This window comes from Neomonachus schauinslandi, chromosome 16 (assembly GCF_002201575.2).
Source record: "Neomonachus schauinslandi chromosome 16, ASM220157v2, whole genome shotgun sequence".
Classification (NCBI taxonomy): Eukaryota; Metazoa; Chordata; class Mammalia; order Carnivora; family Phocidae; genus Neomonachus; species Neomonachus schauinslandi.
The window spans coordinates 10,312,734-10,335,189 of NC_058418.1; the positions used below are offsets into that span (position 1 = coordinate 10,312,734).

General features: G+C 52.7%; 1 protein-coding gene and 1 pseudogene across 1 annotated transcript; both read right to left on the reverse strand.

Annotated features, from left to right (window-relative positions):
• Positions 1 to 7,284: 7,284 nt before the first annotated feature.
• On the reverse strand, positions 7,285 to 21,938 carry PVR (PVR cell adhesion molecule). Its single transcript, XM_021681140.1, has 8 exons — positions 21,875 to 21,938; positions 18,921 to 19,280; positions 15,233 to 15,535; positions 14,172 to 14,289; positions 11,770 to 11,918; positions 10,773 to 10,901; positions 9,088 to 9,119; positions 7,285 to 8,576 (listed from the first exon to the last, which is right to left on the reverse strand). The coding sequence occupies exons 1-8, from the start codon at positions 21,936 to 21,938 to the stop codon at positions 8,505 to 8,507; spliced, it is 1,227 nt and encodes a 408-aa protein (XP_021536815.1). The 3' UTR covers positions 7,285 to 8,504.
• On the reverse strand, positions 17,058 to 17,963 carry LOC110572753 (annotated as a pseudogene).
• Positions 21,939 to 22,456: the final 518 nt, after the last annotated feature.

The window sequence follows — 22,456 nt, forward strand, 5'->3', positions numbered from 1 at the left end:
TGGCAGTCTCTGCTTGAGCAATCCCCCTGCGCCAGGCAGGTCCCTGCAGAGAGGCCCAACACAACTGCTTCATCCAACATCCAACCACACATAACTGCGTCCATTTCACAGATGAGGGAACAGAGGCTCGAGGAAGGAGGCAAGTCTACCAGTAGGTGGAGATGGGACTTGACCTTTGGCTGGCTCACTCTAAAGCTTTTAGCACAGTTTTTCAAAAGCATCCACCATTCATTCATTCATTCATTCATTCATTCATTCATTCATTCCAACAACACTCCCTATGCTCAACGCTGTGCTGGGTGGTGCTGCAGACACAGTGGTGATTGAGATAGTTCTTGCTTTGTCCTCAGTCCACAGCGGGGCTCACAGTTCTGTGTCTGTATTGCGGGGAGCAGACCGATCCCCAGGGCAATGATCCACAGTGATCAGCAGTGGGACGGAGGAGCCCAGGGGGCCGGGAGAGCCCAAAGGGGTGCCTCACTCAGCCTGAGGGGCAGGGAAGCCTTCCTGGAGGAAGAGACATCTGAACAGAGACCTGGAGTGGGAGTAGCAATGAGACAGATGGTGGGGCACAGGGGCGGGGGGTGAGGTTTGCCAAGCAACGTAAATAGGACATGCAAGGCTTGGAGGCTAAAAATCCTGGCTGAGGGGGCACTGAGTAGGAGGGGGTGAGGCTGGGGAAGAAGGAGGGATTAATTGGAATTTTGAGCTCTGTTGGGACAGGGTCTAGGTGATGGAGGGTTCAGGGTTGTGCTAATACTATAGACAGTCACCTAAGGTGACTGAAATAGACCCTTAAATTAATTAAAATTCAGCGCCTTCAAAATTAGTTTCTCGAGGGGCGCCTGGGTGGCTCAGTTGGTTAAGCGACTGCCTTCGGCTCAGGTCACGATCCTGGAGTCCCGGGATCGAGTCCCGCATCGGGCTCCCTGCTCGGCAGGGAGTCTGCTTCTCCCTCTGACCCTCCGCCCTCTCATGTGCTCTCTCTCTCTCTCTCATTCTCTCTGTCTCAAATAAATAAATAAAATCTTTTAAAAAAATAAACAAATAATAAACAATAAAAAAATAAAAAATAAATAAATAAGGGGCGCCTGGGTGGCTCAGTCGGTTAAGCATCTGCCTTCGGCTCAGGTCATGATCCCAGGGTCCTGGGATCGAGCCCCGCATTGGGCTCCCTGCTCAGCAGGGAGTCTGCTTCTCCCTCTGACCCCCTCCGCCCTCTCATGTGCTCTCTCTCTCTCATTCTCTCTCTCAAATAAATAAAATCTTTAAAACAAACAAACAAACAAGATTAGTTTCTCGACCTGATCACTTTCAAGTTAATCAATGATCCCATGTGGCTATCACATTTGATAGCGCAGCTACAGAACATTTCCTTCACCATCATGGAAATCTCTGTTGGACAGCGCTTGTCTACGGATCTGAAGGGGGCAGCGCCAGGGGAGGTTTCTGGGTCTATGGGAAGAACGCTAGGTTGGGGTGTCATAACTCAGTAGCAGTTTGCCTGTGTATGTCACCAGATTGCCGGAGGTGATGGCATTTACCAGGGTCCCCAGGTTGGAGTGAGAGAGAAGTCTTGACTTTGATCCACCTTGGGGTGGGGTGACGTGGCCCAGGAGGGCTGAACAATTGCAGAGTCCAGCCCAGCCGTGTGGCGAGCTGGTGAGCCTCACTCTCAGCCTGCCTCTGCTACGACTTGGCTGTGGGATCTTGGTAGCAAATGACTTCACCTCTCCTCTGGAGAATGGGGACAAGCATCCCCACCTCACAGGGCTGCTGGGAGGGGTAAGGAGATGCTCATGCCCCAACAGCTGTCTCCTGGTGGTAGTGCTGACTTTGTCTTTGGACCTGAGCTACCTCCTGAATTCTCCCTGCCCCTCTGGGACGCTGCTCAAGGGAAGTGCATTTTCTCTGGAGGAGTTACTGATCCCCCACCTCCTGAAAAGTCCCTAATGTCTGTAAGGTTTTGTACGATGTTTACTGTAGTGTTCACAGGGATTTACCTTCAGTCCTCTGGCAGCAGTTTGGAAATTTCCTCTATCTGCTTGAGGGAGAGAGAGATTTTTGCAAACCCAGCCATTGTTTCCAAGTGGAGCCGCCAAGGGGAGACAGTTCCAAGTTTGGGCTGCAACAAAATTGCCCAAACCAGCCTCATTCTGGTAGGAATTTGGTTGTGCAGCAGCAGTGGAGTTTAGGGGATCAGAGGGATTCTGATACATTATCACCACTAACCCCCTGGAGCAAAGGCTCTGTAAGCAGTGCTAGGCAGCGTATAAAGCAAAGCCAGTTATTCTGAATTTTCCAGGTGCTGAAGCTTCTCTCTCTGTCTGTCTCTATCTCAAATAATGACTTTGATTCCTTTCACATTATTAAAAGAAAAGTCAAGGTGTAATACAGGAAATTTAGACAGGATGATCTCCAAAAGAAGAGAGTAAAATTCACCCACCTTCCAACTACCCAGAGAGAGTCACCGCTAATAAATACCAGAGGTCCAGACTTCCGTCCTCCGTTCGGCAGCCTTCCTCTGGGTTTTTCCCCAGCCCCAGAGGACAGGTCCTGATTGGTCCAAGCCTCCCTGGCAGTCTCCTCCTTTTGGCTAGGGATTGGTTGAGCAGTGGGCGATGCTGGCCAATGACAGCTGAGAGAAGGCTGCTGGGAAAGTTCACGCAGCACAAGGTGGTCTGTTTTTCCAGGTCTGGGTCTGGTTGCAATGGCAGGAATGCAGCAGCCATCTTGGCGCCAGCCTGAGGGTGATGCCAATATATGGTGGAAAACGGAACAAACAGCAGAGCAGCAGAGCTGAACTCCACACATGGTGCCTGGAATAGAAACAGACACTTTGGTTCCTTGTTTTTAAATCCCAGCCTGGGGAGTGTCGGAGAGAGAGGGCACTCTCTGCTCTTGGCGCCTGAAGCATCCTCACCATCACATTTTTATATACTGATGGAGATTCTCTCATTGGCTGGACTCGACCTAGGCTCCCATGCACTCTTCCTACGAAGCCTGAGTTTTGGACTTCTGTGTTCATGTCTGTTTTGCCCAGTTTTGGCAAGTATCCTCCTAAGTCAGTTTAATTGGACAGTTAACCCAACTTTCATAGCTGCTTGCTCTCCATGTCTGATCAGGTTCCTCATCCTCCACCCCCCACCCCCCACTCTCCGGGTGATGTCTGATCACCCTGGCCTGCCTTCAGCAAGAATCTTGTCAGGTCAGGTTAGCCAGGATCCCCCTTATCCCTGATGTTACCTCTTAGTAAAGTCCCACCCGCTGCACCCCCACCCCCTGCTCCTTGGTTATAAAGTCCCACTTGCCCCTGCTGTGTTCAGAGCTGAGTCTAATCCCCTGCCAGTCCCCCACAAGATCCCATTGCTGTGATCCTATTGCAATAGCCCCTCCCCTTGAAGAAAGTCTGCCTTATTGTGCTTTAACGGGGGTCATTAAATAACTGTTTTCTTTAAAATTTAGGTTACGGGATGCCTGGGTGGCTCAGTTGGTTAAGCGGCTGCATTCAGCTCAGGTCATGATCCCAGGGTCCTGGGATCAAGTTCCCCATCATGCTCCTTGCTCAGCGGAGCAACCCTCTCCCACTCCCCCTGCTTCTCCTTCTGTCTGCCACTCCCCTGCTTGTGCGCTCTCTTTAACAAATAAATAAATAAAATCTTTTTAAAAAGTTAAGATACTATTTTTTTTCTTTACAATTCACCCATCCTTCACTTCATGAATTTAATTGGTTCCTAAAAATTCTGCCCCTAAGAGCTGGGAAATGGAAACATTTTTTTTCTATAAAAATTTAAAGTTTTTTTTAAATTGTGGTAAATTAACACATAAAATTGATCACTTTAACCGTTATATTTTATATTATATATTATATTATATTATATTATATTATTATTATATTTTTTAGTTTTAGAGAGAGGGAAAGAGCAGAGGGACAGGGAGAGAATCTCAAGCAGACTCCCCACTGAGCATGGAGCCCCACATGGGGCTCGATCTCACGACCCTGAGATCATGACCTGAGCCAAAATCAAGAGTCAGATGCTTAACTGACTGAGCCACCTAGGCGCCCCTCATTTTAACCATTTTATTTTTTTAAAAGATTTTATTTATTTATTTGACAGAGACAGCGAGAGAGGGAACACAAGCAGGGGGAGTGGGAGAGGGAGAAGCAGGCTTCCCGTAGAGCACGGAGCCCAATACAGGGCTCCATCCCAGGACCCTGGGATCATGACCTGAGCTGAAGGTGGACGCTTAACAACTGAGCCACCCAGGTGCCCCTCATTTTAACCATTTTAAAGTGTGCAGTTCAGTGGCATTTAGTACATTCACAGTGTTGTGCAACCATCACCTCTATTTCCAGACATTTTTTTTTATCATGCCAAAGGGTAACCTTGAACCCGTTAAGTGGTCGCTCCTTGTCACCTCCTTCCCCCAGGCCCTGGCAACCGCTAATCTCTCTTCTGTCTCCATGGGTTTGCCTGCTCTGAACAGTTCCTATAGATGGAATCCTACACTCTGCAGCCTTTCGTGTCTGGCTTCTTTCACTCTTTCAGGGTTCATTCCTCTTGTAGCGTGTGTGTGTGCTTCCCTCCTTTTCTCGTGGATGACATTCCACTGTGTGAATAGATCACATTTGGTTTCCCATCCATCTGTTGACAGGCATTTGGGGTGTCTCCACTGTTGGCCATTGGGAACAGTGCTGCTGTGAACATTCGTGTGCAGGTATTTGTTTGATGACCTAGCTTCAATTTTTCTGGGTACCTGCCTGGAAGTGAAATTCACTCAAATTTAAATAGCCCAGCATCCTCAGCCTGAGCTGTCTGCCACCCAGAGGTTTCCAGAACCTTGAAGCTCCTCGAGGTGGGGTAGTATTGGCTTGGAACTCCTCTTCTTCCAAGTCCAAGCAGTGCCCATGGAGGGTTTGGGCTGTTTTAGTCTCTCCATCAGACCCCCTCCCCTTCCTTGTCCAGTATTGATGATCGTGGTTCTCTCAATCGTGTGTGAAGTTTATACAACTCCTACACCAAAATTCAGGGTCCACTCTCGACTCCCGGCTCTTGTGGAATCCACAGATGTTTCCCCCACTGAAACAAGTGGTCGCATCCATCACTGCCGGGAACAGAGACTTTTTTTTTTTTTAAAGATTTTATTTATTTGACAGAGAGACACAGCGAGAGAGGGAACACAAGCAGAGGGAGTGGGAGAGGGAGAAGCAGGCTTCCCGCTGAGCAGGGAGCCGATGCGGGGCTCGATCCCAGGACCCTGGGATCATGACCTGAGCCGAAGGCAGACGCTTAACGACTGAGCCACCCAGGCGCCCCGGGAACAGAGACTTCTACAGGGACAAGTTGTTAGTATCTATTGCAACAACAGAGGCACATGCTCTTTGACTAGCAATTTCACCTCCAGGGGTAAAGGGGCAGAAATACTACAAACACCTGTCCAATAAGGGGTTGGTTGAAAAATTCCTGGATGTCCCCCTGTGGAGTACTTACTATGTGGCTTAAAAATTTTTTAAAAAATATTTTATTTATTTGACAGTGAGAGAGAGAGCGAGAGCGAGCAAGTGTGCGCCCATAAGCAGGGGGAATAGGAGAGGGAAAAGCAGGCTCCCTGTTTCGCAGGGAGCCCGATGTGGGACTCGATCCCAGGACCCTGGAATCATGACCTGAGCCGAAGGCAGCTGCCTAACTGACTGAGCCACCCAGGTGTCCAACTATGTGGCTTAAAAAAGAGATTTTATTTATTTGGGAGAGAGAGAGCACAAGTGGAGGGGGGAGGGGCAGAGGGAGAAGAAAACTCCTCAATGAGCAGGGGTCTGATGTAGGACTCGATCACAGGATCCTGGGATCATGACCTGAGCTGAAGGCAGACACTTAACCGACTGAGCCACCCAGGCGCCCCACTATGTGGCTTTTTGTAAAAAGACAGAAGACACTCTCTCAGAATTTCCAGAAACCCTAGTAATAAAAGTAAGGTGCAGAACGGTGTGTCTGAGATGTTACCTAGTATGGAAAAAAGAATATATATTTGTTCTCTGTGCAATAACCTCACCTGACAAGCAATGCCATGGTTATCCTGGTGGGAGTGGTAGATAAGATATGTTCACTTATATGGCGAAAGGACTTTGCGGGTGTGATTAAGTTCAGGACCTTGAGATGGGGAGCTTATTCTGGATGACCCGAGTGGGCCCGGTGTAATCACAAGGTTCTTTAAAGGGAAGAGGGAGGCAAGGACGTCAGAGGAGGAAGGAGCGAGGAGGGAGCAGGAGGAGGAAAGGCACGTGATGGGCTGTATGCTAAGGAATGCTGGCAGCACCTCTAGAAGCTGGAAAGGCAGGGAACGGATTCTCACCCGGAGCCTCCAGAGGAACCAGCCCTGCTGACACCTTGATTTTAGCCCAGTCAGACTCTGGACTTCTGACCTCCAGAGCTGTAAGAGAAGAATTTTGTGTCTGAAGCCACTAAGCTTGTGGTGACATAACTCCCCCTCTAAAATGTACTATTCGGGGGGGCGCGTGGGTGGCTTAGTTGGTTGGATGTCTGCTTTCGCCTCAGGGTCTGAGATCGAGTCCCGCATCGGGCTCCCTGCTCAGCGGGGAGCCTGCTTCTCCCTCTCCCACTCCCTGCTGCTCCCCCTGCTTGTGCGCTAACAAATAAATAAATAAGATCTTTAAAAAAATAAGATGTATTTTTGGTGGGTTTTGGTATGTTACATTATTTTTAAAAATTGTAGGAAAATAGAGATGACAAAAATTGGCCATTTCCGGCATTTTTAAGTGTACAGTTTTGTGGCCTTAATCACATTCACAAGGTTGTGCAAAACTGGATATCCGTAAGCAAAAGAATGAAGCTGGACCCTCACCTTATTCTCTATGTGCAAAACTCAAAGTGGACCCCTGATGCTTTTTATAACTTTGGATTTGGGGATGTTTATATAGGACCTAGTTAAAAATATTAAGAGAGAAATAAGATGAGCTCTCCCCAGGGCATCTGAGAAACCTGGGGGCTCACGTCCCTGGGGTCTTCTTTTGCCTTTTTCTAAGTGGGCTCCATGCCCAGTGTGGGGCTTGAACTCATGACCCTGAGATCAAGACCTGAGCTGAGATCAAGACTCAGTCACTTAAGTGGCTGAGCCACCCAGGCGCCCCCCCCCCCCGCCCAATTCACGTTCTTGCTCCCACACCTCTGGTTCTGTCCCACATGCTGGAAATCCACACAAAACTCAGCCCCTCCCCAATTCCTACAAAAGTCCTCCCTTGCACACAGCCACTCAAGGTGTAATAAATTAAGTTTAATAAAGTATTTGTGGCTGGGGATGGACAAGGGTTTATGTAGCAGCATCTCCCTGACACTGTGGAGCCTGATGGGCCTTGCCACACCCTTGCCCCTCACTCCTCCCATTCTTCTCTGTTCACACTCTCCCTTCTGTCCAGAACAGATCCCAAGGACTTGTTTTCTCTTGCACAGCAGCTCATGCCTCATGCTCTAGTTTAGCATCCTGGCCCACGGTCTTATTTCCTGCCAAGTACTTCCCCAACAGATGGGTCTTGCTGTAAGAGGAATTCTGGTGCCTGATCCTGAGATCAGAGTCTGTTATAAAGGAAACGGGTCCGTTGCATCTGAGCAGCTCTGCTTCCGGAACCTTAGGCTGTATCCTCCCTGGTCTGAGGGCCGTCCATTGTCTTGCACAGCTGTGGCTTCTGCTCCTCCAGGACCTCTTCCTCCTTGCTTTGCTTTCCTTGGTGGGTGACTGGCTCCCATTCTCCGGGGTCCTGCCAAGCCCAGCACGCTGGCTACAGATGCTCTTCCGGGACCTGAGTCTTGGCAGAAGGTGCCAGGACCTCACATCCTTCAAGTTCATGTCCACCATTTTTCCTGCTCCTTGAACAGCCCTGAGCAGCTGAGCTCCAGCCTCGGGTTCTCTTCTGGACAAGGGTCGGTGGCTCTTTCTTGTAACCACAGGGATGCCACGGATACACAGATTTAGAAGCTCAAGGCCAGAAAATCAAATTCTTACAAAAATTCTCTGGCAGTTGGAATAGTCTGTGGGGCCCCACCTGGAAACCAAGGCTCAGGTGAGCATCTCTGGTTAGCGAGACTCTGTGTGCTGTCACACATCATTGCTGGGAGAAATCAGCACTGTCTGTGTAACTGATAGCTGGTGGCGGGACTCTCCTGGATGGTGCCCCATGTGGCTTTTCACAGGTTAAGGCTTTTCACCTTAACCTCATCTGTTCATTGTAATAAACCGTAACCGTGAGCACAACGGCTTTCCTGAGTGCTGCGATTCCTTCTAGCGCATGACTGCACCCGAGAGGGGTCATGCGGGCACTTGAACTTGCACCTGCCACTGCAATGCAGGGCGGAGGGGACATTCTTGAGGTCTGGCATGAGAAGGGTGGCCAGTCTCTTTGGAGGGAGACTTCATCCCCTGGGGCCAGGGGCCAGCTGCGAGGTCCAGGTCCGCCCCAGCCACAGTGTCTCTCTCCAACAGTCCTGACGCTGTCACCTTGTGCTCTCTGTCGGTGGATCCTGGGTAGACCTGGCATCGATGTCCACAGCCGTGTAGGAGGCATACTAGAAGGCAGATATTCAGACTTTAGCCTCAGGGCCCTTCCAAACAGAATCTGCCCACTGGAGCCCAGCGTGCAGGCCTGTCCCCTCCCCTCTCCCTGGAAGTCAGGGCAGCGCCTCCTCAGTTGATCTTAGCCAAAAGGCCAAGAAGTGATTGGGGCAGCATTTCTTAAGGTGTGGTCATGAGTGGGGAGGGGGAGGGGCACCTATGGAAATGCAGATCCCCAGGCCCCAGCACAGACCCACCAGACCAGATGCTCACGGGACAGGGCCTGGGAACCTGCATTTTTTAAGCAAACTTTTCAGGGGAGTCTGCCCAGCAGGAAAGGTTGGGAAGTACGGCTCGAGGCATCGGGAGAAAAGATCCGGGACCTGGCTCCTGATACCATGCTGGCTTTTGACTAAGCAATGCAGGTGCCCAGAGATGACTGTCCCCTCCTTGGGAATGTCCATGCACTTAGTCTGGGGTTCGTGCAGACCCCCACACCCTCCTCAGCCCCACCACCACACTTACGCCATTAGCAGAAGAGCTGCGTTGGTCCCGACCTAGGGAAAGAGGAGGAGAAGTTGTCAGGAAGGAATGACAATGCTGGACAGCATGGCGAGAGGACACATGTGGGTGGCAGAGCCCCTTGAATGCTCAGTCCCAGCTCTGCTGTTGACATGGGGGAGCCACTCTCCACAGTGGTTATTTGTAAAACAGGACTGGGGTATGTGCCTCACCCAGCTATGCATGCAGTTATCAAGTATAAATGAATATTTAGGGCACCTGGGTGGCTCAGTTGGTTAAGCGACTGCCTTCGGCTCAGGTCATGATCCTGGAGTCCCAGGATCGAGTCCCGCATCGGGCTCCCTGCTCGGCAGGGAGTCTGCTTCTCCCTCTGACCCTCCTCCCTCTCATGCTCTCTCTATCTCATTCTCTCTGTCTCAAATAAATAAAATCTTAAAAAAAAATTTTTTTAAATGAATATTTATTTATTCAGCATGGGTTCTGGAACCTGATAGAAGGTTTCAAATCCCAGCTCTGTCCTTGAGGAGCTGTGTGACCTTGGGCAATTGACACTTTGTGCCTCAGTTTCCTCAACCATCAAACAGGGATTTATTCAGCAAATAGGAAATGTCTACTTTGCGCCAGGTGCATTCTAGGTGCTGGAGATGTAGCTGCGAGCAAAACAGCCCCGAATCCCTGTTCTCACGGAGCTCCTATTAACCATGGTGATCATACTGGAGGCAACAGGAATCTGAGCCTACATGCACCTAGTGCGTGGCTTACAATGTGCCAAATGCTGCGCTAACTGCTTCACCTGCATGATCAGGGATGCTTACTCCCATTTCACAGAGGAGGAAAGAGATTAGGTCATTTGCCCTTGATGACAAAATAAAGCAGTAGAATGCGGGCCCAGACACAGGCAGTCTGGCTCCGGAGCTGCCACGCTTGGCACTTCCTCAAGTGGTAGGCGGGGCTGGGGACATAGCTGTGACCATGACAGTTCTAGCTCTGTCCTCCTGGGGATCACAGTTCACTGGAGAGACAGATGAGCCCCCACACAGTGGCATGTCCCAGAGTGGGCAAGGGCTGGGGCTGGGAAGCCCAGAGCAGGTGCTTGGCTCACTCTGGGAAATTGGGGAGGGCTTCCTGGAGGAGGCGGCCTCCAGCTGGGACGTGAGGAGGCAGTTTGGTTTAGTGGCTGAGGGAACGAGCTTTGTAGTCCACAGAACTGCCCTCCCACTGGCACACCTCCTCTCTCCAAGCAAACATTTCCTCATCTATACAGCAGGGCTCGGCGCTTGGCACGCAGAAAGTCCTCTGCAAAACGTAGCTCTTCTGCAGCTCTTCTTATGAAGCCAAAGGGCTTCACCAGAAGGAGCCGTGGGGAGGGTGGTCCAGGCAGGGGAACCGCCTGTGCGGAGCCCTTCAGTCAAGAGCATCGGGCCCTTAAGAGCTGGGATCAGGGCGCCAGCTGCGGCCCCTCTTCCCTAAACATTTGTAAAAAGGAATCAACGATCCAATGAACAGGAGTCTCTGAACTTGGTGTCCTCCTGTGTCAGATGGGGGAAGCTCACGGTACTGAGGATTCAGCGGGGGGCTGCCGTACTCGGGGCTGAGTCTAGATCATAGTAGGTGGCCAAGCATGGCGGCTGTGGTGACGCTCATTCACGGCCGACAGGCAGGAGATATGCCAAAGAGGAGGGACTCACGGGGGCGTCGGAATAGCCGGAAATAAATCAGGAACCCCAGCAGGGCCAGACCGACCACGACTCCCACAGTCAGGATAATGATGTTCTCGATGGACAAGCCTTGTTGTAGCGTCTGGTTGGGAGGTTCTTCTGGAAAAGAAGGAAGCAGGGTTAGGTTCAGAGGCTCCTGGGGTCTTCACCTGCCCCCAAAACATGACTCCTCATCCTTTAAGTAAGTTACCGCTCGGCCTCTCCTGGTCACGGTTCAGGAGGACTTGACTCCACCCTCTGGTTCCTAGGATGGGACTTTGACCCAGGCCTGGCCGATCGGAGCATTCTATTCTCCTTGGCTGTTGTGATAGATTCACGGGAGTGCCGGGACCCCAGCTAAGCCAATGACACTCAGCCCTGGGACTTTGGCTAGAGCTAATGAAAGTGGTGTATTCTTTCCCCTGGGATTACTAAACTGGTAAGACGGGAGGCTGTAACTGCCGAGGGACATCTCACCTCCCTGAGAACACAGAGAAAAGCAGAGACAAGAGATGGAAAGGGAAGTTCCTGGGATTCATGGCTGGAGCATCTGGATCCAACCCTACCTGAAGGTGCATTTTCAATAAAGTCCCGTTTTTTGCTTAGATCATTTTGAGTTGTGCTTCTATCATTTGCAGTTGATAGAGAGTCCTGCCTCAGATGCTTGGAAAGGCCTTTCTGAGTCCCTGGGGACAAGCCTCACACAGCTACCCAAGCCTGGGTTTGCAGAGGGGGTGTATCCAGGGGGCTGTACAATAGTTCTAATGGTATAGATGGTGAGTTAACAGAGAGTAGAGCTGGTCTTTTCATGGTCCTTTCACTGGTCCTTTCATGAGGGGGGTTAGGGGAAGGATGGGAATCAGAAAGCATTCTTGTGTCTGAGGACTCCCTTAATCAGGAACCACCTCCTAACTCCTCCCTCAGAGGGAATCCTGCTGTGACCTCCTCCTTCGGTCCCTCTATTCTCGCCACCCAAAGGGCTCCTCACCTCTGACCAGGATGGTCAGTTCTGCCTGGCCAGTCCCTAGGGCGTTGGTGACATGGCAGATGAACGTCGTGTTGATGGACTCGTCCACGGTCTGGATCAGGAGCTGAGAGCCCTGGGCCACAGCAGAGGGTGGCAGGGGCCCGTTGGTCCTGGGAGAGACAGATGGGGGAGGAAGTGGCAGGTGTGAACTCTCACTGTACACTCATGCCATCTCCGATCTCAGCTGAGAGCAACCCTGGAATTTCCCGACTCTTCCTCTCATACCCACATCCCACTTATCAGCAGGTGCCATCCACCCCAACTCCAAAACCTCTCCAGACTCTGACCGCTCTGCAAGGCCTCCCCGGCCACCAACCCGGGCTGATCCCCCTGCTCCTGGGCCTCCGCGGCCACCTTCTCACAGGGCTCCCTGCCTCCACGCCACCCCACAGCCCCCTCTGTTCCCGCATGCAGCGGCTGGAGAGATCTTGTTAGAACTAACTTGTTCACATCCCTTCACTGTTCAGAGCCCTCCCGTGGCTCCCACCTCACTCAGCGTAAACCCAAAGTGCTTATGCAGCCACAGACCCCGTGCGCTGGCTGCAGATACCACCAACCACAGTCTGTGACTCTCCCCTCTCCTCTGTGTCCACGGTGGCCTCCTTGTTGATCTTCGAACACTCCAGTTAGGCTCCCACCTCAGCTTCCTCTGCACATGCTGTTCCCTCTGCCTGGAATGCTCTTCCCCTGGGTATGCACCCAGCTCATTCTCCCTTCCTTCAGGCCTCTGCTCAGACGTTACCTTAGCGACACCTTTCTTGGCCACCCGATTTTAACTGCAATGCGCCCCCACCCTCTGCTTTACCTCTCCCGCAGCCTTTATCCCTTTATCCCCATCTGACGCACCATGGACTTCACAGCGTTGTTTTGTTTCTTGTTTCCCTCTCCCACTAGAGTGGAAGCACCAGGAGGGGAGGGAACTTGGTCTGTTTTATTTACCGGGGCACGCTGGCCCGTGCGATCTGGCACACAGCACACAGTCAAAAACGCTTCGGTTTAGTGGACAGAGAAGACGCAAGGATTCTGGGCGTCCTGCAGAGCCGGCCTGGAAACCCAGCCCCGTGGCGCACGAGCCTGGATCACGGTGCTTTGAGGCAGGACAAGGAGAGGCGTCTGCCAACGCCACTGGAAAACCTTTGACCGCGATTCCTTTGACTGACTGTAGAGACACGGCTGTGGCTATCCACAGAGGTGGCCGGTGGGGGATGGGCGCCACCATGCCATCTGCGTGGTTGCAAGTGGGGACAAGCGAGCCCCGTATCCCACGTCCGGGGTTAGTTAAGTAACTGATGGCATGCACATCGGATGGAATGGGATCCCAGCAGCACCAAAAAGGGGGCTGTGGGGACTCTGACGTGCATAACAGGTAGAAGACAGATGGATGGGGAGAGGGACAGACTGATGGATGCGACTGGGCAAATCCAGTAAAAGGTGAGCAGGAGAATCCATGGGGTGGGTTCTTGAGTGCTCGCTGGGAAAGTCTTACATCCTTTCTGTACATCTACAGATTCGCCTGACGAACTGTTGGGGGAAATGGGGGTGGGGACCTACGTGCCGTGATGCGGGAAGGCGATCCTGAGACCAAGGCAAAGTTTCAAAACGGTGCCTACGGCAGTTTTTGTTGAGAAGCGTAGAGAATAAAAGGTGGGAGGGGTATATAACAAAGGGTAACGGTGGGTATTTCTGGACACTTTGTCTTATTTTCTTCTTTTTGCTTATAACTGGATTGTCTTAAGTTTCTACAATGGCCACAAGTTATTTTGTAATAAGAACAAAAGCCTGATACGAATTACGTAAAACAATCAATCCCTTTGCCTTTTTCTTTCCCCATTCTTCAGCCTAGTCTTGCTATGAATTTGAGGAAATCTGAGTGCTCTGCGCCTCAGCTTCCTCATCTAGAGAATGGGGACAGCACCTGCTCCGTCAGAAGTGATTGAGTGGGTTACATGAGGTGACCGAGGAGGTGGAGGTGGCACAGCTCAGAGGTTAAGAGGATCAATTTGGAGCTGCTTGGGTGCCCTTGCGGCAGTCGGACCCGTGCAGAGCGGTCCCTACTGGGGCCCAACTTATCTTCGACCCCAGGCACGGTGATGGTGCTGCCTGTGCCCGGAGTGTGGGGGTCACACGGGATGAGGTGACCACCGACCCGCACACAGCAGACAACTGAAAAGAGCAGGTGTGACGGTGAACCTGAACTAAACCTCCTCATAAACTGTGCATACAAGACAGAAATTTTACTGGGGCCTAACGTCGACTTCTCTCTTTTCACTTTCTTGTACCTGTCTCCTCCCTCAGACCCAAGAGTCTGGGCCCCCAGCCCCTCCTCCCTCAGACCTGGGAGTCCGGGACCACCCAGGACTCACGTGCTCCAGTCATAGCCCGTGGGCTCCGGTTTGCTGCGAACGTCACAGCTCAGGGTGGCCTCGCTGCGGCCAAGGTACCAGTTGTCATCGTAGCCGGAGATGGAGACCTCAGGGGGGTCTGGAGGAAACAGACACACAGGCTCAGAGACAGGGACCCCTCACAGGGGCCTGAAGATACGTGGGATCATGTCGTGATGAGAAAAGGCCTCAGTGGGTTTTCAGGAACAGCCCAAGACAGAGAGGCCCGTGAGGAGTCTGGGGCAATGGATTCCCCCAGAGAACAGGCCAGAAGTCCTCGGCATGGTGGGAGGTAGCAGGGTGCTGAGAAGGCTTCTGGGGACCTGTTTCTCTCTAGCCATTTTTCTGGGTAGCCAGGTCCTGGCATGCCATGGGTGTCCTCTTAGAAAAGGCCTTTTAGACACCCATAACACACAGGAGCATATTCAAGGCTCTGACGAGTCCTGCTGGGAAGAACCCTGGATGGCCCTGCTTTAGCTGCTGTCGATCCATCCCAAATGTGATCGACAGGGAAGACTTTCCAAGGTCCTCACGGGGAAGGCCAATGAGACAGAGTGTTTTTTTTACGGAGAGGAGCCAGTGTTGATCCCCTCCTCCCTCAGACCCAGTGGCAACGTTGAGGGTGTCCAGGGTAGACAGTGCCGGAGGGAACTGCCCAGGAGGCAATATTCAGACACCCAGCGTAGACGATGGTGAGGCAGTGTAGCAAATGGACAAGGGAGTTGTAGACAATGCAGGAAACAGCGTAGCGATGTGGGCAAGGCCAGTGTAGACAGCTGCCTAGGGAAGCAGGTGGAGGCAGTGTGTGTAGGCCATGTTCAAGGGAGCCGGGAGAGACAGTGTGGGGTGTCAGTGTAGACAGAGGCCAGCAGGGCCAGGGGAGACAAGCCGGGCTACAGCATTGACTGTGGCCTCAGAAGCTGGTACAGACAATGAAGGACAGTATTTGTGGTCCAAGGGGGCCCCATGTAGACAATGTGGGGGTGGCGGTGGGGACAGTCGGGGAGCGGTCCTCGTCCTTGCTCACATTTGGGTGCACTCACAAGGCACGGCGAGAGTCACGCTCAGAGGGACGGGCTCCTTGAAGCTCTCATGTTCCACTGTGCAGATGACAGTCTTGCCATCTGTCTGGCTTGAGGGTGTTAGGGTCAAGAGGCTGATGACGGTGAACGTGCCAGGCAGGTGTCCTGGCACCTGACTCTCATTGGCCTGCCCATCCAGGTGTGACCAGGAGATCCGGGCGGGCGGGCGACCTTCACTGGAGACGCAGCGGGCCACAGGCACAGGATCTGGGCTGAGCGGGCTGAGCGGGACCTCCTGGGTCTCAGCCTTGTTCTCCGGCTGGGCTGTGGACAGGAGCAAAAGGGACCGGTCAGTCCCCGCCTGCAGTCTGTCAACAAACAGCGCAGCAGCAGAACGGGGCAGCCCGGAGGGCTGGGTTCAAATCCCAGCTCTGTCCCTGAGCCGTTGGGTGGCTTTGGGCACGTCCGTGCTCAGTTTCTTTGTCTGTCAATGGGAGATAATGATAGGATCCCAGGCAATGAGAATAGGCAGCTAAAACTCCTAAAATGGTACTTGGCACATAAGAAGTGCTCAGTAAATGCTATTATTATTATTGGGAATTGAGTACATTGCCTGGCTGGAGGATGGGCAATGTCGGGGACCCAGCAATGCCCAAGGCAGCCCCAGCCCTGCCGTCAGAGGGTATACAGTCCAAGGGGAAGACAGATTTCCCCAGAAAGTGGCAACCCAGAGCGGGCAAGGCTGGGATGGGGGAGGCCAGAAGGGGTGCCCCAGTGTTGGGGGAGTGATGAAGGAGGGCTTCATGGAGGAGAGGAGGTCTGAGCAGTGCTCTGGAAGTTGAGAAGGGGAGGCAGGCTTGAGGTCACAGTTCTTTGGGACAGAGCTGGGCTTTCACACGAGGTCTGACTCCAAACCCACCGTGTGACCATCTCTTCTTCATTCTTCTGGTGATTCCCAAACCTGGGGCTCCGCTTGGTTCCTTCCTCATTATTACTTGTTAGTGTAGTGTCATTATGGACTGGAGATTTCTCTTAAATTTGACTCACTGGTTGTGGGGTTTTTTTGGGGGGGGGGTAAAATCCTGGTAGTTTTAATTTTACATAAAATTTCCAAAACAATGATTACACAGTATAATAGGCATCTGCAATGAATAGGTTCTTCATGGAAATTTTAAGTTAAAATCAGCTTCTAAATTTAAATTAGTCATCTCTGGCTAATGAAGAGAAAAAGAAATCACAGGTGCTGGGAATAATCTAGTAGGTTATCTCATTTTCCACATCTGTTAAAGCAAATTCACTTGATCACTTGGGCTTAAGGTCAATTTATCTTGCTTTTCCTGACTTGTACTTCACTCGGCACGTCTGATGGATTTCACAGCTGAACTCAGTATTAAAACTACAGCCAAACGCGCTTTTCAACACATTATTTTATAATTTGTAAAACGCCATTCAATTTTATTCACAGTGTACCAGCAAGGAGGCAGCAGAGAACTTGACTCTCTGGGGTAGATACTCCCTCCCAGCCCTGCCTAACTGATGAATATTTTTAAAGGCATGGCATAAAATCTCAGCTTTCCCTTTCTTTGGGTCTCATCATCTTTCACAAAAATAAAACAAAAGACATAGGCAAGGCTTAAGGACTGGCTGCCATTCCACATCTTTCTTCCTAATTAATGTACAGTAGAGGAGGGTTGGTCCAGGTCTATCTATGTTGGCAAGGAATTGGGGAGGGATTCATTCCAGACATGAAAAGCTGTGTTTGCAGCTGCTTCTGATTCACCTAAGGGATCATGGTAGATGCTCCAGAATGTGGCCTACAGTCCAAGGGACGCTCTCACAAAGTAAGGAGGTAGATTAATTTTTTTCGTCTGCTGCTCCATATTTCCCAGTTGTTCCTAAGATACCCGGAATGCTGACATTCTGAGCCCCACCAACATCTCCTATCATAATGGTCTCCTCAGGTTCATGATGCCTCCAAAAGGACGTTTGCTCTGGTTCTCCCGCTCTGGTGGTCTTGGTGTCTGTGGCCTACTCTAAAGCAGTCAGGAACGGTCCAGGGCCCAGGGCTAGACCCTCTCTGCTCTTGTACTACCTGGCTGGGTAGATTGTTATCAGAGGCGCCCCGTCCGGGGGTAACCAGAATGCTCGATTCAGATTTTGATAATGAAATTGTTCTGGTGCCAATCCTCTGGCCACAGCGTTAGGATGACTTGTTCATATTCCTTTGAAATCAGGTAGCGTCTGATCATCTCCTAGTAGCATGGGCCCAACCTGTTTCTGCTCTACTAAAATTTTTTTTTTTTTTTGAGAGAGAGAATGGGCATGAGTGAGGGATGGGGCAGGGATGGGGCAGGGGCTGGGGGAAAGAGAGAATCCCAAGCAGGTTCCATGCCCAGCATGGAGCCCGACGCTGGGCTCAATCTCACGACCCTGAGAGCATGACCTGAGCCAAAATAAAGAGTCGGTCGCTCCACCAACTAAGCCACCCAGGTGCCCCTCTGCTCTACTAAATTTCTGGCGGCAGCCAGAGAAGATGATATCTCAGCTGCAGAGATCTCAAACTGCAATTTTTTCCACCTTTCCAATTGGTCTTGCTTGCTCTCTTGGGTGGTCCTGGTCACACATCTAACCACGATGGAAGTACCATGTAACCTTTTAAGAGCTCCCCCCGACCTGGGACAGCTGCACCTTCAGTGTGAAGTGGGCCACTGAGAGCCACCAAAACAGCTTTGAAGCCACGGTGAGCTGCCATCCTTCATTCCCCCGCTCCGTCCTCCGCAGAGGCCCCACTAACAGGAAAGTCAGCACAGCCTCCTCCAATCCAGCCCAGGGCGCCCGTGAGGCTAGATGCCGGGAGCTGGTCCCCCCGGGGCCAGTCACTGGTTCTGTGTTACTCTCATCCCGAAGCCCTGAAGTCCCAGATTTGCTGAAATGACAAGTGCTGCCTCTGGCTGGGTGCTGTGGGCACCATTCCAAGCACTTCACAGGGGAGTCATTCCTGTAAGGGCCTGGATCAGTTCCTGGCATGCACTCCAACGGTGAGTCAACTCTTACTAATCCTCAGAGGGATCTCCTCTTCACAGAGACTTAATTTCAAAGGGGAAATGTTCTTCTCAGGAACATGTACCATGCGTCCATGACAATGCCTGGGAGGGCATTTGGGCCCCCGCTGGGGAAAGCCTCCTCTGCTGGGTGTCAGAATCAGCCTCCTTCCCGTCTGTGTATTTCAACTCTCCCTTCCTCACCAAAGGGAGTAACAATGATTGACAGCCATCAGGAGCTCACAGGGGCCCCTGTTCTAAGGTTCAGCTGGATAAACTCCCGAGACCCTCGGGATAGCTTTCTGAGGGCAGCACTCGTGTTACTAACCATATTTTACAGGCGAGGAAAGGAGAATCTGAGATGAAAGCATTTGCCAAGCTGGTGGTAGCCACCTGGGAGGCAAACCCTGGCCTCCGTGCTTTCTAGGCCCCGGGGAGGACTCTCCCTGCCCCGCCCCCGCCCCATGCTCTGCCCTCAGTCTGCAAGATCTTAACCGTACTCTCCAGGATCCCAACTCTCTTCCTAGCCTCCAGCCCCTTCCGCCGCTATCTTTGCCCCATCTCCTCCTTTTGTCCCCACAGAATCTCCCCGCTCCATCCCTGCGCCTCCTCCTCCCCCAGCGCCCCCCCCCCCAGCAGCTCTCTTCTGTCCCCACTCCTCTGCTCACCGAGCACGCGGAGCCAGGTGCGGGCGCTCCTGCTGCCCTCGGGGAACATGGCGAAGCGGCAGGTGTAGTTGGCTTCATCATCGGCGCGCAAGCCCCGCAGGGCCAGCGACCCGTCCCGCAGCTCCTCGCCCGGCCTGGCGGCCACAAACTCTAAGCGGCCGGGCTCGGGGAAGCTGGGGCCCTGTGTGGGGTGGAAGACCGCCACGTTGAGGTCGGCCCCCGCCGCATCCCGCCGTGTCCACGTCACCTGCGTCACGCGCACCTCGTGCTCCAGCGGCTGCAGTTTGCAGGGCAGCTCGACCGTGCCGCCCAGGAGGCCGCGCATCTGCGCGGGTGCCACCACGCCGACCGTGCCGGGCCCTGCGGGGAAACGCGGGGCGGGTCAGACCCGGGCGTCTGCGGGGCGTCCGCGGGTCTGGATGCCAAGGGGCGCCCGGGAGGCCCTTCCGGGGCTGGACCGGGGCTGCTGCTACCCGTCCGCGTCCGCGCAGCTTGGCTGCGCTGTGATTACCGTATTTCCCCATTGCTGCTTTAAATTGTGGGCAATACTGTGGTTAAAAACTTGAATCTGCCATTTAAACCATTTTAAAGTGCACAGTTCCGTGGCATTACGTTGTGTATGTAAGTATCACCACTATCTAGTTCCAGAACGTTTTCATCAGCCCAGGGTCACCAATACCACTGTTACAGCACCTCCGACTGAGGGGTGGGAAAAGGGGCAGAAATTCTAAGCCTTAGGATCCATGAACTATGGGATGATGATGATGATGATGATGATGATGATGCACGGACCCCGATTGGGAGAAGGTTTGTAGGGGATCCTGGCACAAGAAGCGAGGCGATTATAACTCAAGGATTTTGGATCCCTTCCGACCTCTGCTGTGAGGCTTCAGGCAGGTTACTTAACCTCTCCGATTCTTTTTCCTAGTTTGTAACGCAGGACTAATAACAGTTAACACAGGCTGTTCTGAGTGCTTCACACATTTCCCAGCATTTAGTCCTTAAACAGCTCCTTGAAGCAAGCACTACCATCAGCTCCACTTTATAGATGGGGAGACCAAGGCGGAGGGTTGTTTGCCGGTTGTTTGCTCCAGGTCACAGAGAGGGTAAATGGCAGAAGAGGGATTTGAACCCTGCGGTCTGCACTCAGGAGTCCTGACCTCTAACCCACCAGGCTCCATATTAAAATCTTTCAGCCTCAGGCCTCAGCACATAGTAGGTCCTCAATATGTCCTGGCTCTTACTGCTATAAATAAACACAATGCTATCCATTCTTATTATTAATAATAAAGATAGTGGAGAAGGTGGGAAGGAGGTAAGTTCTTTGAACCCCGGTACTGCTATTCAGCAGCTTGAGTCTGGGTGTAGGTGGTTTCACTCCCCTGAGTCTCAGCTTTGCCATCTGTAAACTGCGGGTGGTTACAGCATAATAGGGTTGCTGGGTGGACCAGGCAATGAAATCTACGTAGAGGATTAGCGTGTGCCAATGACTCTGTCAAGGTGAATATTATTGTTATGAGGAAGAGGAAGCTGGGAGGTAACGGGCAGGGGTGCTAGGAGCGTGCTGTGTGGAGGAGGCAGGGTTTGGACACAGGCAATCGGGGAGTGGTGAGCATGCTAGCGTGGGTCTGAATGCTCACTCTGCCACTGATGTGCTGCGTGGCCCTAGGCATGTGGGGCTCCTTCTCTGGTGCTTTCATCCACCAGATGGCAGGTCTCCTCCCTGGCAAGGTTGCCATGAAGATGACATTGGGTGAAGTTTAACGGCCACACTCAGGTCCTTCTCTGTGCCAGACACTGAGCTGCTTCCTTACAAGTGGCCTCCTGCAACCCTCTCCACGGCCCCATGAGATGTGCACTCATATTTTCATCCCCACTGGACAGAGAGGTCAAGCGCACCTCTGAGGGTCAAGCCACTTGCCTAGGTCTACCCTGCACCCTGGCTCCTGGGCACCAGGCTCTCCTGTCCTGGTAGAGGGGGCTCTGTCCACTATTTTGGTTCACTCACTGGACCTGCTACTTCTTGCTGTTGCCTTGGGCAAGTCGCTTCCCTTCTCTGTGCCTCAGTCTCCTCATCTGTAAATGGAGATTACAGTGGGACTCATACTGGGAATCTCCTTGAGAGGTTTGAGTTGGTGGCCCTCCGTGAACTCCTCAAGCCTCAGGCCCCTCTTTTCTGGAGAAGTGCTTGGTGTTCTTGGAATCACCTTTTGGGAAACGATGAGATGAGCGACTGTGGCTTCCCCAAGTCTGCATTCAGTATTAATAATGTTCATATGAATTATCATTATCATTATTGTTCTGAGTGCATCCGACTTTGCTCAGCATCCTCCCAAGACACAGTCTTACAAGGTAGGTAGAATCTCCACCCCACCTCCCCCCACCATCCGCAACACATTTTAGGGACACAGAGAGCTTAGGAAGCTCTCCTGAGCTCACATAGGTATTAAATGCCAAAAGCTCACTTGAAACCAGGGCCATCTGACTTCAGAGCTCTATCCCCAGGGCCTGCAACACTGCCCAACACACAGTAAGCGCTCAGTAAACGAGTGTGGGATGAACGCATGCATGCATGAAGGAATGAATGGCCATGCTCTTAGAACCATACATTTGGGGTCAGAAGGGGGAACGGGTTGTGTGCCCCGCCCTCTTGACCCAGCCCCTTAAAGCACTCTCTGACGAGGTCAGCGGGCACAGCCTGTTCGGGTCTGGCCAAGGCGAGCAGGAGCGGGAGGTGAGGTGTCTGGGCATGAGTCATTCATTCTCGGCTGTGGGCTAGGACTTTCCTAGACTGATGGCTCTACTGTAAGGAACTCTGGCAGCTTTCTGGGAGGCTGAGCCCCCGCCCCGTTCGTTCCTCCAGCCCCGGGGGAGGCCGACCATCCCGCCAGTGCGGACGGAGAAGGGGAGCATCGGCCGCCGCGCCGCGGGGCGGGGGAGGGGGTGTCACTCACCGGCTTCCGCGGGCACCCAGGGCAGCGACAGCAGAATCAGCCACAGCAGCGGCGGCCACGCCATACTCGGTTCCTCCGGCGGCTGGGTCGCCGCTCCCGGCGAGCCTCCTCCCTGGTCTGCTGGGCTCGTTCTCCCTCGGCCGCCGCCGCCGCCTCCTGGGAGCGGCAGCCTAGAATCCGCAGCACCCCAGCCGCGGTAGCGAACAGGCGCGTGGGAAGTTCCCCGATTTTCACCACCAGACCCGGCCGGCCGGGGCAGAGGGCGGGGCGGGGCGGGGCGAGTGGGCGGGGCGGGGCTGCCTCCGCGCCTGCGCGCCGCCGCCGCCGCCGCCGGAGAGACCCGCCCAGGCTACCGGGGACTTGGCGGGGGCTTTCTTCTTTTTCCGTGAGGTATAAAGAAGCACAGAGTGTTGTATTAATTTCAGGAGTATAGTATAGGGATTCAGCACTTCTCGACATTTCTTGGTGCTCACCGCGACAAGTGTACTCTTAAACCCCCTCACCTGTTTTCCCCATTCCCCCTCCACCCACCTCCCCTCTGACAGCCCCCAGTTCCTTCTCTGTATTTAAGAGCCTGTCGCT

Coding starts and splice junctions, on each gene's coding strand:
- PVR (XM_021681140.1), bottom strand. CDS start 21,938: ATGGCGTGGCCGCCGCTGCTGTGGCTGATTCTGCTGTCGCTGCCCTGG. Junction 14,290..15,232: donor CGTGACTCTCGCCGTGCCTT/GTGAGTGCACCC, acceptor TGTTTCCTCCAG/ACCCCCCTGAGGTCTCCATC. Junction 9,120..10,772: donor CCGGCTATTCCGACGCCCCC/GTGAGTCCCTCC, acceptor CTCTTTCCCTAG/GTCGGGACCAACGCAGCTCT.